Raw genomic sequence first — 13,276 nt, 5'->3', positions numbered from 1 at the left:
TCTTTTTTGGCTACTGTTTCCTGATTTTTTCAAAAACCCGCCTTACACAGAAACCCCCTTTTTCAAGTATCAAGTATCACTGTTATTAACGTAAGACTTTTAGGAATGTTTTGCCTTTTCTACAGATTCAGTTCACACTATAATCAATTAAAATTATTTCCTGTAAAGAAATGTTCCCCTATGTTCATGAAAGGGTTATCTTTAACACACACAGCAAATAGATTTGAATCCTGTTATTTTTAAAACTCATTTCTTCACATTGAAGTGACTCATCTGATATAAAACATAAACCCATAGCATTGACAAATACTGTGAACATTAGAAGTAGCATAAAGAAATTCAAAGACAGATTATAATTTACTTCTAACCCAAAATGTTTCACTCAATATAAATGCTTTTTAAGAGAAGCACAGGAATGGTAGCACACATACTATCCTTTCTTGGGGGGAAACATCTTGTTAAGGCATTCCTGCTGGATACTGCAACAGAGAACAGAACATATGTAGACATTTATGTGTGCCTTGTTATAGCGTGTGAACTGCAAACCATAAACACGACAAAATCAATACAAAGAGTAATTACATACTCATGGTGTCCTGGAAGAAGTATACTCTGTTTTAAGGACCCTTCCACACAGTTATATAACCCAGAATATCAAGGCAGAAAACCCCACAATATCAGCTTTGAACTGGGTTATCTGAGTCCACACTGCAATATATTCCAGTTCAAAGGAGATGTGGGATTTTAATTTAGATGTGTGGAAGGGACCTAAGTTAAATTGGTTTGATCCTAGATTGAAAAAGCAGCAGTGCAAAAGACCCCAAGAATGCTCAGCTGCAGTTCTTTAAGTCTTGGAAAGGTCCTATTTAGACCTATATTCATTTCTATATTGGTTGTGAGCACCTTAAGGTTAAGGTATTTTTTTCTAATTCAGCCTGATTACTATGAAATCTCTTAATGTATGAAAGACAGGAAATACTATATTTTCCCTCTATTCTTTTTTACAGTGTCATTGCCATCAAAATGTTACAGATTCATACATTCCACTTCTTAAGACTCTTCCATATTGTACAGGTATATAAATAAAGTAAATCAGGTAAGTAACTTAGATGAAAGAGACTTGGTAACAAGCAATGGCTTAATTTGCAAAGCAATACACCATCAATAGGTTTGCCTAAAAAGGGATGATGCAAATGTAGGGATTATATTCCCAGTGTCTGTTTCCTAGACACAAGGCAGAAAGCATGCAATGAAGTGAAAGTATGCAAGACCTTGTAAGGCAGCAAATGGAAAACTAAAGGTCACATTAAACAACTCTAGGATTTCAGAGATCCATAGATTTGTCTTTGACAAGCACTGAAATGCCATGACACTGTATGCATTAAGCACATTATTTATTTATTTATTTATATTTATTTAGGACATTTATATATATACAAACAATATATTATATTATTAGCATAGTACAATATCAGTATTATATATTACTATATTGTACTATACCATTATACTGTAATATTATTAGTAATATTACATGTAATATAAAATATATAATTATAATATATTATTATTAGTACTATATTGTATTATAATAATGAACTGGTGGACTTGTCAGTAACTCAAACCACCACTTTTTATTGTGACTCAATTTCTCAAAGGGCTTTTTTTAAGACCGTAGAAACTCAGGAGGAGTGAGAAAAACAGTATGGGAAGCCAAGGGGAACAAAATCTGGACAAAAAAAAAAATAAGTATCAGACCCCATTTCAATATCACATGGATACTATAGCAATCTTTTTTCCTCTCTGACCCACTTAAGCAGTGTTCCAATGTATCACATGAGCATGTTACATTTTTCATGTTTACATTTCTTCCCCATACATAGCTGTTCAAAAGAAATAAACACACAAATTGATACTCTCTACTATATGACAAATGATACTTTCCCCCACAACAACTGCAATACTGAACAAAACTGATTGGTGTTATAATTTTAGACACCTTATTTTGTAAAACATTTCTATATTAAGACAAAAAAAACCCGAGACAATGTTTTGCTGTAACTGTAAATATGCTTTAGCCTTTTAGTAAACTTGTCATACTTTTTTGTTAACTACCGTCAAGTTGACTTTGACTTATGAAGATCTCCAAGTCACCCAGAGCTTGCTGACTGGCTTCCTTGAGTCCATCCATCTGGAATACAGTCTTCTTCTTTCCATCCTGCCTTCTATCTTTCTAAGCATCATTGCATAGTGAGTTGTGTCTTCTTATGATACAATCAAAGGACAACAGCCCAAATTTAGTAATCTTGGCTTCTAGGGAGAATTCAGTGTTGATTTTGCTCTAAAAGGCATCCATTTGTCCTCCTACCGGTTCACAATATTCAACATGCTTACAGGCAGTTCATTACAAAGCAGAAAGTGAAATGAGCAGGCGAGAGAAACCGGAATTTTAAAAAATTCCACATATGATCCTATCCTTTGCGGCCAACCGAAGAGGCTGATTTGCAGGTTGCATCTCTATGCGAGAATCATTTGACGAGAACATGAGAGGGCTTCCTTCATACTTAAATTCTGGAATGACCTTTTCTTGGGAGATTAGGTTCTCATTTGCCTTTTTACAAAACTTGTCTCCTTAAGTTTTATTTAGGTAGATGCTTAATTTGTCTATCTGATTAGTATGACTAATTGTACCTGACTCATTTGTTGGTTCTTGACCTTTGCTTGTGATCATGTGAGATGTGTATGATTAAATCTGAACAATGCACTGTCGAAGGTTTTCATGGCTGGAATCACTGGGTTGTTATAGGTTTTTTGGGCTATATGGCCATGTTCTAGAAGCATTCTTTCCTGACGTTTCACCTGCATCTGTGGCTGGAATCCTCAGAGCTCACAACCTCTCAGGATGCTTGCCATAGATGCAGGTGAAAAATCAGGAGAGAATGCTCCTAGAACATGGCCATATAGCCCACAAAACCCACAACTACCCATTAAATCTGAACAATTTATTCTGAGCTGTTTTGGGGAGCTATACCGAAGAAAGGTATAAATAAATAAAAAATGTCAGTAGATGCATGTGATTACTTTGGAATGGCAATGTGAAAAACTTCGTTACAACTCAGGGCATTCGGCGGACTAAATCTCATTCTGTTATTCGTTCAGCTCTTTAGCAGCCCTTGTAGTAAAGAGCATAGACTAATATTTGAGAAGGGCAGGAAGCTATCCATTTCCTAAGATTTGTAAGCTATAGGAATCACCTGGTCTCAAATAGCCTGAATTCTGACAATGGTTTGGCAAAAATGGCCATTCCTGATATTACACACATGAAGAACGCTCAATAGCTTCCTCTGAATCTCGACTCACCTTTGTACCTATATGCTGGCTCGGCAAATTAGTGTCTTGGCTCCAGTCCAGCATTTCTAAAATACTCATATTCAAATCAGGATTGTTCACTGAAGGGCATCGGCACAGACTGTCAATGATCATTAAAAACAAAAGGAGGCCTTCAGATCTAATTCCCAAACAGATGTGAGAGACATCTAGAGGGGCAAAAACATTGCTTAACATTGGGATTTAATGTCTTCATCTTAATGTCTTCATCTTCATATAAAAGCATAAAGTGCTTCAATTTCACATATTTGGAATTAGACCTTAAACATGTAGTCTATACAAAGAATATTTCACCCAAGTAGGATTTTTCTTGTGACAGCTACATAAGCAGCATATAAATTAATAAAATTATGGATTTGGAAAGGGCCATGCAGGAATACACAACTACAGTAATTTGAAAGATGTCCAACAAACCCTGTTAGAAGATTTCCAGAATGTCTTAAATTGTATTTAAACATTCTGATTTTAGAGTAAAGATTTAACATATGCTTATGCCAAGATATATAGTTTGTTCTCGAGGTGAACATTTAATGGGCACTGATGCTATAGTGGAATATGCTTATGTTTGAAATTGTAGAGTTACTTTCAATTGGAAAGCAGTTCAGTTCCTACTATCTGTACAATTGAGCTATTAAGAATCCATCTTTCATGTTACCTGTGAGAAATCCATATAGATTTACCTGATATACTGCTCTACTCATTAAGTGAAATAAAAATTATGAGTTTGTGTAACCTGCTAAGACCCAAGTTTCTATAAAAAGATGTTCAAACAAATGCTACATTGAATAATAAGGAGACTCCTGGCTATCCTTTCTATGTCTTCATTTTTAGAGAAAGCTAAGGTTCAACTACAATCAGATAATCCGTTCTTGAGATGGTTAAGCATATGTAGAAGCAAATGTCCTACTAAAATGGGAAAATCCAAACTTTCACATGTAACAAAACCCAAACAGAAAGGTTTTATACAGAAGTCTATGAACTCAAAACCATGTGAATAAGGAAGGCATTCCACGAGATCCCAACAAAAGAAAATAAAGAATGGTTAGAAATGGTTAGATCAGGGAATAACACAAAATTGAGAAGGCACTCATGGAGAAACCAGCATTAGGATAGCAGGAGCCTACTATAAAAAATAAAATAAAAGGGAGGGAACAAACAATCCAATACTGGGCTTGTTTTCACAGAGGAACTACAAGTCAATTCCACCGATACTCCCCAGTCCTTTGATCCTAGGAAGGAGGAGACACAGTAAGAAGGTGGCAAACACAGTCAGGCACCACAACTAGAGGAATCATCTGAGGTCCAAAACCAAAAAAAAACATGACAAAGACAATGGGTATGTGATACTAAGGGTCACAGGTGAAGGGTAAGGGTCACTCGACTCCCTCTAGGTACTACAGTACTACTACTGTAGGGTACTGAACTCACTCTGAAGGACGCTTATGGTAGCCTGGGCTCGTATCCACGTTATGGCAGGATTTTGCCTCAAGTCATTCCTTCTGGGATCGTTGCTTGCCCTGCACTCGTAAGTCCCAGAGTCTTCCAAGGTAAGGCGAGTAATTCTCAGCACGCTCACGCCATTCACCCCGTAGGCAGTGTTAATGCTGACACGGCGCTTTCGAGCACCATCCCATAGCTGTTTGAAAGATTCAGCCCGGTTGACTTCAGCATACCACCACTGGATCTCTGGAGTGGGGTTCCCAACCACGTCACAGTACAGCTCAAAGGCGTCCCCCGTGAGTTTAGTTTCTGACATGGGCGACTTGACAAACCCAGCTAGAGGGAGGGGCAGCAGAAATGCAGTGACAGACCAGCAGAAAAGAACAGATCTTATAAAGAAAGCAAATGAATTACAGGAAAGAACAAAACTCAAAAAGAGACATGCCCATCTAAGACAGCAGCTATTGCATGAGTTAAGAGAGAAAATACAAGTGTTTATAGCTTGCAAAGAGCTTCAGTTTAGATAGCAGCCTTGCAAAAAGCTGAAGTTGTGGGATACAGGCTGTTAGATTTAACAGTTTTACAGAGTCTGCCATAGGAAGCTGGTTTGAAGAGACTGTAACTGGAAAATGCACATGAACATTTTGTTTGCCTCTTAAAACACCTGAGGGGAGGCATGGACAAAAGAGATGGGTGCAAATTATATTTCAACCAGAATGCTTGTGTTAAACACAAGTACATTTTTCCTTCATTACAACTTTTAGATGCAAATTAGAAAGAACCATGCTCAGCTACGTATAACTCCACTTTGACCAATAATTTATTCTTTGTTTGTGGTGTACAGCATCCAGAGATATACTGTGATCCAAATTTCCTGCGGCAACCAACTGCAAGAATTTCAAAGGTGCAGTATTCCCAGTACATATATTAAACAGTCATTGTTCCACAGAGACTGTTTAAACATTAAAGTCCTCGTGTTGCAAAGTTTTCCACGCACATTCACACACTAGTAATTTTGGGCTCTCTGTCTGGGCTTGCATTTTATAATCTATTCATAATTGGTTAATACACAGTATAGCCTTATCCGCGAGGAGGTAAACATAAAACCAACCTAAAACTATCTTTCATGCTCTGCTTCATTTAGACAGCTGGCAATATAAACTAAGATTTGTCAGAACCCCATATCTGTCATCCTCCCACGCTGAAACAAGAAACCAGTTAATAACTGTTTCAACCATTATTACCTATTCTTGATTCTTTCTATTCATATGTGGGAAAAGCCCTTCACTATTTTTCTTCTACATGCATTACAGAGCAGTTTTTAATGGCAACACATCATAAATCAATAAAGTGAAATCTAGTCTATTATATCAAATTACCTCAAGTAACAAGACTGATACTATTTTTTATTGAAGTACTGACCCACATAAGGGACTGCCAATGGATTCATGAGGATAGAGAGACTGAAGGAATAGTTCCTTCAGGAAGCTATTACCATAAGGGCAGATCTGCCCTCATCCCTGGTTACAAAGACCCTCCACCTGACTAACAGGAACAGTGCCTGCTCCTTCCTAGCTCCAAGGTCTGGAGTAAAAAAAAACCCAAAAAACTTCACTGATGCAGAATTGTTAGAACTAACCAAAAATTGCTCAGACATCCCAAGTACATCGGCACTGTGGAAATCCTTGTATGCAATAAATTTAGGAGACACAGGAGGAAGTACAAGTAGATACTTCCCTTAATATCACAATTATTTGATTCAAATCACATCAAAATGTATTGCTCCAAGTTTCTTGTAACATACGGTAGTTTACTTACTGGTCAAGCATGATTATGATTTAGACATTCTAGAATTCCAAGGAAGAATGGTATACAAATCCAGTAAATAATAATAGTAATAGTAATAGTAATAATAATAATAATGGTGTTTCTGTTTCTGGCTGCTTTATCTATCACATGCTGTTCTTGGCAAGATCTATTCAGAGTGAGCTTATTTTTGCTTTTCCTTTGAGGCTGAGAGAGTGCGAGTCACCCAAAATAATCAACTTGGGTTTCCATGGCACAGTGGGGATATGAACCATGGTCTCTAGAGTCATAGTCTAGCACTCAAACCACTACACCACCCTTTAAAAATTTCAGCACTTACACAAGGTGTTGCCAAATACAGCAGAACAGAGAACCATTTATTTAGGGATCTAATTAAAGTTTTACATAAAGGCATAAAAGCATTCCCAAAGAGATTCCAAAAACATATAAAGCTCTATATTCAAATCATCATTTAACTTCACAAATTCTATCCAGCAAATTTCATACTAAATTAATAATGTGACCTAAAAGTATCACCTTACTGAGAGTTTTTCTAGATAACTTTTAATGCTGGGGAAACATAATACTATATGGCTATATTATCATGCTGAGCCATTCTTAGTCGGTCAGAGGAAGCTGCTAAAATATGCATAACCTTAATATAAAAGCTATTGGACTCCTCATGCTTTATGCACTCCTCATTAGCTAGCAAGGACCTGAAACATTTTAAATGGCTTCTGCTCAAGTCATATCTTATCACTATTCGACCACTGCAGAAAGACAGGCTTGTGTACCTTACGAGATGAATAGCTAAGTTGGTTAGGGTTTGTTTTTTGTCTAATCACAACAGACCAGAAAACAGATCTTTGGAAAATGCAGTTCTTGGAAACCTTATTTTTAGGAAGGAGGCTTAATTGTATGTCTACACAAAAAGAAAGGCCACACTTTTCTGACTAACGCTGTCTAAAGCAGAGTTTTAATGCTAATGAAGACTAACCCACCAATGGTTTAACTTGCCCATTTGGATCTATAATTAACATTCCATCTAACTGCTCTGGTCTATCTGAACCAGAACCTGTTTCCACTTGACTGCTGTTTGCCATCAAGACCGCTGGAAATTTGACATGTAAAAGGTTCAAGTAATTCTCAACTGAGTCTTGATCCTTTACACTCTTGTTTGGGGATGACAATCCCTTTGGTTATCCTAGTAAAAGAGCATAGCCCATAAGCCACCTGCAGCTCCAGGTTGTCTTTGAGCCTTTCCTCGACACAGTACCTTTGGGGGGAAACTTCTAAACATTTCCCAATTCCATGTCAGGAGCAAGAGGAGACACAAGTCTGCTATTTTCCCCCACCCCCCAACAGTTTTAAGTCCAAAGGAGGCCTTTTTCAGTGATTCATGAAACCAGAAACTGGTATGTTCTCTTATTATGTAAACGTAGATTGAAAATTCTAAAGTCTGTCTCATGACAGCAATGTAGCATGAGATGAGTACAAAAGCCTAAGGCTCTTGTTGGCAACAGCACAATACACCCAAATAATGGATAAAACCAGCACTGACCAGAAACAAAAAAACTGAGGTTGCATGAGAAGTAGAATACAAAGATGGCTTGCTTCCCACATATAAGAGAACATTAGAATAATGGAATAAAAATTCTTCATTTTTCAGACGATGCAGGAAACAATATATTTGCCACCCAGGTTAAACTCCAATGAAAGAAAACTGCCAACTCATTTTAAGTATTCACTGAGGTCAAAAAGAAAGCTGCACTAACCTTTTCTCCTTGATTTTTAAAAAGGTAAGAAAGTCTAATCTGTTTCATCATGCATTTATCAGTCTGTAAGATTCTGGTTAGACCTGATCTTTTCCCCCCAAACTCTTGTTGCTATTCAACAACAGGATCCTGGAATCTTCAATTTTATCTCCTTTTTATCTTCTTACATGTTCATCTTAAAGTCGTCTTTCCTTGTCTTGCAATGCCTGCTCTTTCCTACTCTTATCAACTTCTGAGACCAAGCAATTCCCTTTCTTAATTTGTGCTGTTAACCTAAAATGTATTTATAAACCAGTTATAGTCCACTGAGCCTTCTCTTTTTACAAATATAGCTCTTACTCATCATCATATTTGTCATACTCACTTTTTGTACATATGTTATCTTTCTTGAAATTTTGCCTGGATTTCTATGTACTTCACAGAGAGAGCCCATTATAATGGCTCATTGCAGTTACCACATTAAGCTATGGCTTGCACTAACCAGAGAGCAAAGCATGATTTCCTTGTTATTGAGTTGGAATATTTAATCCACATTTCATATAACTGCTTAAATGGTAGTGCAAGTTACATTTGAGCTTCCATGTATGCAATAAATTTAGAAATTCAAGTATCACATCAAAAAACAGAATTAAAAAATAATGATAGTTACTTCTGGTTTGTTACCCAACAGTAAACTACAGCTTATTTGTTTTCATATTTATACCAAACCATAGTATGACAACATGCCAAACCATCATGGCTTTTTGACATGATATTTCAACTGAGTTACCTGGTTTAGAAACCATAACACTAGCACCAGTGAGCAGGATTATCATTTATGACTTTGTACAGACCATGTGCACTATCTTACTGAATTTCCCGTAATGTGAAACTTTTTGAAAGATATTTGAAGACCCTGAAAAGGTTCCTAGAAGAGACCGTTGTCTAAACAAACAGTAAAGGGTCAATATTCAACTCAATGTGGAATGACAGGAGGTAATTTATTTTGAATTAAAATCACTACCATCATATAACAAACAGATCTAAAATACCTTGTCAAAAATCAAGACAATAAATTGTTATTTCTACCTTTTTGTTTCTTGCATTTCTTTATTAAGGTCTATAAAAATAACAAAATCCTGATGGATCTTAACTTAAGGATAGAATAGTTAGTTGTCTTACCAAGATGCCAAATATGTTCTAAATTGTTTAGTAGTAATATTTTTACTCTCCAGATAGTTTCAATATAGTTTGATCCAAATGTGACACAATTTCATATATCCGGATCAGTAAAATCTAATGGAATTGACTTATATACAGGATTGATAAAATAAATGATGGGCTATTTTCCAACTAGAATCATAAAACTACAAATAAGGCCATTTGATTATGACTGCAAAGGCAAAAATGTAAACACTAATCTTCCATCATGGGCAAAAGAAAAACAGACTTCAGCTTCTGACACTGACCCTTCTGCAATATAGTTATGCAATTTTATACAGACATAGAGTTATCGGAGTTACGAGAGGGTCCAATAATCCCTTTCAATTCACTGAGATTATGAGAGCAAAAGAAGGTATGCAACTGCTGCCAAAGAATATGGGAAAGCTCAATCTATCTAGGGTAAAGGTATTTTGGGATCCCACCCATGTGGTGATCAGATTAGGAATGACGAATTCTCTTCTCCCTTCATTCACTCTACAACTCCTACCATACTTTATTACTATTTTGTTTGAAGCTTCTAGGAATTGACACTAAATTAATCCCCGTTTGACCATTAGAGTGACAGAATGAAGGCAAACCAAGAACTGGGCTAGCAAGTGAATATAGGCAGCCAGAAGAGTTTAGATTCTCCGAAAAGGCAGTAAGGCCAAGAGGACAGGCTAATGTAGGTTTTATAGGATCAGATGGAAACCTAACAGCATGTTATGTTGCCTAACAAGTGCTGGACTGGAGTACTGCACTCTACCCAAGTGGCATTGATGACACCTAACCCAAGTGGCATCGATGACACCTATTCTATTGGCAGCTTTCATACGTTTACTTTTTTGCCATGTTACAATCTTATTAGCTATGCACTAGGTTAAGAGGGAAAACCCATATCTTCAAGTCTGACCTCTCACCACCTTTCTGCATCCTTTGAAATTATCAACTCCTGCCTAGTCATTCTCCAGATTTCCTAAAAAATTCCAAGGTGGATAATACTATAAAAATAAAAGATTGCAAACTATTATGAAAAAAGACGTCTAATAAAGCAATAAACATTTCAGAAGAGAGAAACAAAATTTATTGACCACTCCTAAGTGTCATGCATAACCAGACATGTTAGGCATATGTCTTGATTTGGGCATTCCGTAATAGGATTCCATCATAGCAAAAGCCCTAACTTATATCATCGCCCACTATGTGTCCCATAATAGTAGGGATACATGGAAATGAATTTTGGGCATGTGGGTCCAACATGATTTAGGCACCAGGTCCTGTCTGATTTTGGAAGAATTGCAGGGTCAGCCTCTAATTAGTACTTGGGTGAGAGATCACCAACAAATACCAGGTTGTAAGTTATGTTTCAGAGGAAGGAACTGAGTATTCCTTCCCTAAGAAAATGCTATGGAATTAATGGGGTTACCAGGTAATGTGAAGGTATCGCTCCCAACACAGACTCAAGGTCTGTATCTTGAACTCAGCCCAGAAACCACAGGCAAACAATGCACTTGTGTTAGACAACCCCTGACACTCATTGATATCTTAGCAGCATTTTTGCCAGTTGTATTCTAGGTTGTCTTCAAACACAGTGTTGTGTAGAGTATTTTAAAGTAAACCAAATGAGATTTTTTTCAAGCATTAGTCATGATGACTAACCTATCTTTTGATTGGCACCATCATATGTGATATCAAGAATCCTTTGTGAATAGACCCATGACAGGTCGCTTTGTATTCAGGCAAAAATCTCAGCATAATTTCAGTTGTGGATGGGAAGAGATGAACAAGTCGAAATTCAACTTCTGTTATTGCTGTTGTGTGTCAGCATACAATTTTATTCTAATAACCATTAAAATGGCAAAAATGTGAACAGTTCATGCCCTTCCAACACCAACAGAGCAAGAGCTGTGCAGTACAACTTGTGAATGTTTCTAATGGTGTTATGATGACAGTTAATCAAAGGATAAAGTTTCTTCAACGCCCTGACCTTCACAATATTGTATTTATTCTCCTCTCTGCACTAAAACAGAAATAATGTTTGCAGAAGTTCAGCTTAGCATTTTGCAAGTCAAGTGCTTTTTTTACTATATATGTTTCACTTTGGCAGGAACCTTGAGTTCAAATATTGTGGAAAGAAGCAATACAAATGCATCAAGTAACAATAAAATACTTGATTTCATCTCAACAGATTCAATGCCATCACTGTGCAATACAATGGGTTAAACCCTTGTGCCAGCAGGACTGCTGACCAACAAGTTGGCAGTTCAAATCCGGGGAGTGTGGTGAGCTCCCGTCTCAGCTCTAGCTTTCCATGTGGGGACATGAGAGAAGCCTCCCACAGGATGGTAAAACATCAAACATTTGGGTGTCCCCTGGGCAATGTCCTTGCAGACGGCCAATTCTCTAACACCAGAAGCGACTTGTAGTTTATCAAGTCGCACCTGACACGGGGGAAAAAACACTGTGCAACAAAGCCTAGAGGCATATGAATTATTTAAACCAAACAGAAGACTGCCCATCTCATTTCACATAAACAAAAGAGACAGTAGTAAACAATGAACACTTCAAAATAATAAGTAACTATAAAACATGTCCAGATCAAACATGTCAGGTAGCATGTCTGACAGAAGCAGAAAACAACCCAGTTGCACAACTAATGTGTTATATAAAAGGGAGGGAATCTCATGGTCATTTCTATACCCATTTCCAAAACTGAGCCTCCATCCTTAAAACCCTCTTTAACCCAAAGTTGTCATAGAGTGTTACTTTAGTCTAATTCAGATATGGCATGACATGCTCAATTTCCCAGTTTCATTATATATCTTCTAGCATTGCAGATAATCTCCATCTGTACTTAACATTTTTCTAGCTGTGGTGGTTTAACAACAACAATAAAAAAACATTTGTATTCTGCCCTATCTCTCCAAGGGGACTTTAAAGAAAGCTTTTACTGCTAAGAAAAGGTGCAAAACTCCCAAAACAAACTAATCTACATAGCATTTATAACTAGCTGTTCCCTGCCACGCATTGCTGTGGCCCAGTCTGTGTATATGTGTTTTGTGTGTATGTATGCATATATGCGTGTGTATATATTTGTGTATATGTGTATATATGTGGTTTTGTGCAAGTGCTGTAATGTATTTTTTTTCTTTTTTGGTTTTTTAAGTCTCGTCTGCTGTGTTTTCCAGTGTTTTTATAAGTGATGGTCACTTGTTGGCCTGATCGGTGTTGTGTCCAAATTTGGTGTCAATTCATCCAGTGGTTTTTGAGTTATGTTAATCCCACAAACGAACATTACATTTTTATTTATATAGATATGACTTGACTTTAGGAACCAGTAATACCTCAAAATGTATTCCATAAGAGAAGGAACTAGAGGCCTTTGAAATATATTTTCCAGATTGGCGAGGAAGACTGCTGAAGTTCTCTACCAATATAATACATATCTGGTTATAACAAGATGTTCCAATGTGATAGTGCCTCTAAGTATATTTTTCTTATAGCAAAGCACTTCAATCTCACAGTTAAAGAAACTGTTGAATATTTGGACCTTCTACTACAGACATGTTGACCTTTCATCTACTGACCCTGCTGATTGGATACAAACCCAATCTCTATTTCTGGCATCATTTGGAGGAAAAAATGACTGGTTTCCATTCACACTCCTATCAGAATTCATTTTAGCT

At 36.9% G+C, this 13,276-nt stretch overlaps 1 protein-coding gene across 1 annotated transcript in view; it reads right to left on the bottom strand.

Moving 5' to 3' along the window:
- The window catches only part of NPTN (neuroplastin), a 49,501-nt gene that overhangs the window by 27,097 nt on the left and 9,128 nt on the right, over positions 1–13,276 (bottom strand). Inside the window, exon 2 of the mRNA XM_060755261.2 lies at positions 4,816–5,163. Within this exon, the coding sequence (XP_060611244.2) occupies positions 4,816–5,163 (348 nt within the window). The remainder of the gene's footprint in view (positions 1–4,815; positions 5,164–13,276) is intronic.

Source organism: Anolis sagrei, chromosome 9, assembly GCF_037176765.1.
Source record: "Anolis sagrei isolate rAnoSag1 chromosome 9, rAnoSag1.mat, whole genome shotgun sequence".
NCBI classification, from domain to species: domain Eukaryota; kingdom Metazoa; phylum Chordata; class Lepidosauria; order Squamata; family Dactyloidae; genus Anolis; species Anolis sagrei.
This window is presented reverse-complemented; position numbering and strand designations above follow the sequence as displayed.